Source organism: Cyprinodon variegatus, unplaced genomic scaffold, assembly GCF_000732505.1.
Source record: "Cyprinodon variegatus isolate N-32 unplaced genomic scaffold, C_variegatus-1.0 Scaffold660, whole genome shotgun sequence".
In the NCBI taxonomy this organism is placed as follows: domain Eukaryota; kingdom Metazoa; phylum Chordata; class Actinopteri; order Cyprinodontiformes; family Cyprinodontidae; genus Cyprinodon; species Cyprinodon variegatus.
Genome location: NW_015151113.1, coordinates 30,454 through 32,347, shown reverse-complemented (window position 1 = coordinate 32,347; position 1,894 = coordinate 30,454). Strand labels below are relative to the sequence as shown.

The 1,894-nt window shown below is 44.3% G+C and overlaps 1 protein-coding gene across 1 annotated transcript in view; it reads left to right on the top strand.

Annotated features, from left to right (window-relative positions):
* Window positions 1-923: 923 nt before the first annotated feature.
* The window catches only part of LOC107096935 (ras-related protein ORAB-1-like), a 9,035-nt gene continuing 8,064 nt past the window's right edge, over window positions 924-1,894 (top strand). Inside the window, exons 1-3 of the mRNA XM_015393849.1 lie at window positions 924-978; window positions 1,213-1,328; window positions 1,494-1,589. Coding sequence (XP_015249335.1) covers window positions 924-978; window positions 1,213-1,328; window positions 1,494-1,589 — 267 coding nt within the window. The remainder of the gene's footprint in view (window positions 979-1,212; window positions 1,329-1,493; window positions 1,590-1,894) is intronic.

Here is a 1,894-nt window from a genome sequence, read left to right as displayed (position 1 = left end):
CCTAAATTCTGCCAATCATATATCAACAGTCATCTGTCAATCAAATGTTTTCAGTCACTGCATCTTGATTCATATGTCGCAGATAATAATAGCTACGGTTGAAATTAAAATCTTTTATTTTCCCACTGAGTTCCGTCCCAGTGTTCATGGCAGCAGAACAGCTGATATTTCTCTCCAGGATGGAGTCATAATATACGCAACGGTTGAAATCAGAATCATTTCCTTTGCCATTGAGTTCCGTCTCAGTGTTTACTGGGATTTTTTGTTAATTGTTGTTGATTGCAGATGTGTCTAGTAGTTCCCATTGAACTTCCCGCTTGTAAAGCGGGGAGATTGGCGCTAGGCTTACCGCACCGTGACGTCACTGCAGGAAGATGGCAGGACTGAGGTGTTACTGTATTTGGGGGAAAAAAAGGCTTCTCCCAGTAATATAATTATTACCTTAATTTTTTTTTACTGATTACTGCTAAATTCATTAAAAGTAACGCTAAATTAACCGCGTACGTATTAGTTTTGGGTATAGATAATGATCTATATGCTACTTGACACTGACCCAGCTGTGAAGGGTTCTGTTTAAACCCAGACGTTGTTTGGTTCAGGTTCTATAGCGTGGTGTTCTGAGCCTCAGCTGAAGGGGAACCAGGTAGAAAGCGGTTCCCATGTTTAATGGAGAGTTGTGTTTGTATTTGTCCTGTTAAAGCAGCTGTCCCGAGAAGCCAACAGACATTTACGCCGACTGCTGAACGCCGCCATCTTGGTCAGGTCAGCCAGGGAACGGGATGATCTCTGAAGGGCAGGTGCTGGTTCCGTTCTGTGTCTTTCAGTCAGTGTCCGACCCATAGAACCGGGCCGGTCGTGTTTTGATGGACATCAGGGAAGATGAGCAGCTGCTTTGGGTTCATTGGTTTTGTAGGTTGGAGCTCATGGTACCCTGCAACAGCAGACCCAACGGGACCAATAGAGAGAAACCGACAACTCGTAGGCTTACTAAAGCCCCAGTCTTTGGCTGGAGCTGATGAGGAAGTTTAGGATGCTGACCAGTAGAACCACATCAGAGCCGGGCTTTGGATTCAGCTTCAGAACCAACCGTTTCAGGCTTTGAGAAAGGTTCAGAGACCAGCCTGATGTGACCCGTGTCCACTGAGCAGGACTGTGGTTCTGGTTCTGAGTTTCACCGGATTGGCTTTAGCCCAGTTTAGTCCTGGTCTGCAGAAGTAGTGTGGCGTGCTCTTCTAACCTTCTCCTCTCTCAACAGTGACTATTTATTTAAGCTCCTCCTCATCGGTGACTCTGGTGTAGGAAAGTCTTGCCTTCTCCTGCGGTTTGCGGTGAGTTTCCATCCTGTCTGAGAGCGCTACTGCTACCAGGCTATGTGAATCTGCTTATCTATAACTTCTCTCTCTATCCATCTCCATCTATGTCTCAATCCATCCATCTATCTCTCTATCTATATCTCTATCTCTCCATCTCTATCTATCTCTCTCTTTCTGCAGGATGACACGTACACAGAAAGCTACATCAGCACGATCGGTGTGGACTTTAAGATCCGGACCATAGAACTGGACGGGAAGACCATCAAGCTCCAGATTGTAAGTGTCTGGTTTTAATTTGAAGGATGAATAGAACACTGTCCTGTCCAACTTATCCTTCATTTTCCACTTTCCAAATCTGTCAGGTGTATTTCTTGTAGGAGCGCAATTTCTGCATTCTCCCTCTTCAAAAAGTGATAATCTTCTGTCTTTTTACAACATGGCCGATCCGCCTTGGCATTCAAGGAAATAATTTTGAGGTCGCTCATGGTTAAATGATAATGCACCAACCAGATGAAGGTGGTTAGCAATAAAGAAGATGCATATATGTTTTTTGTGATATAGTAGTTGTGAAGAAATAGTAT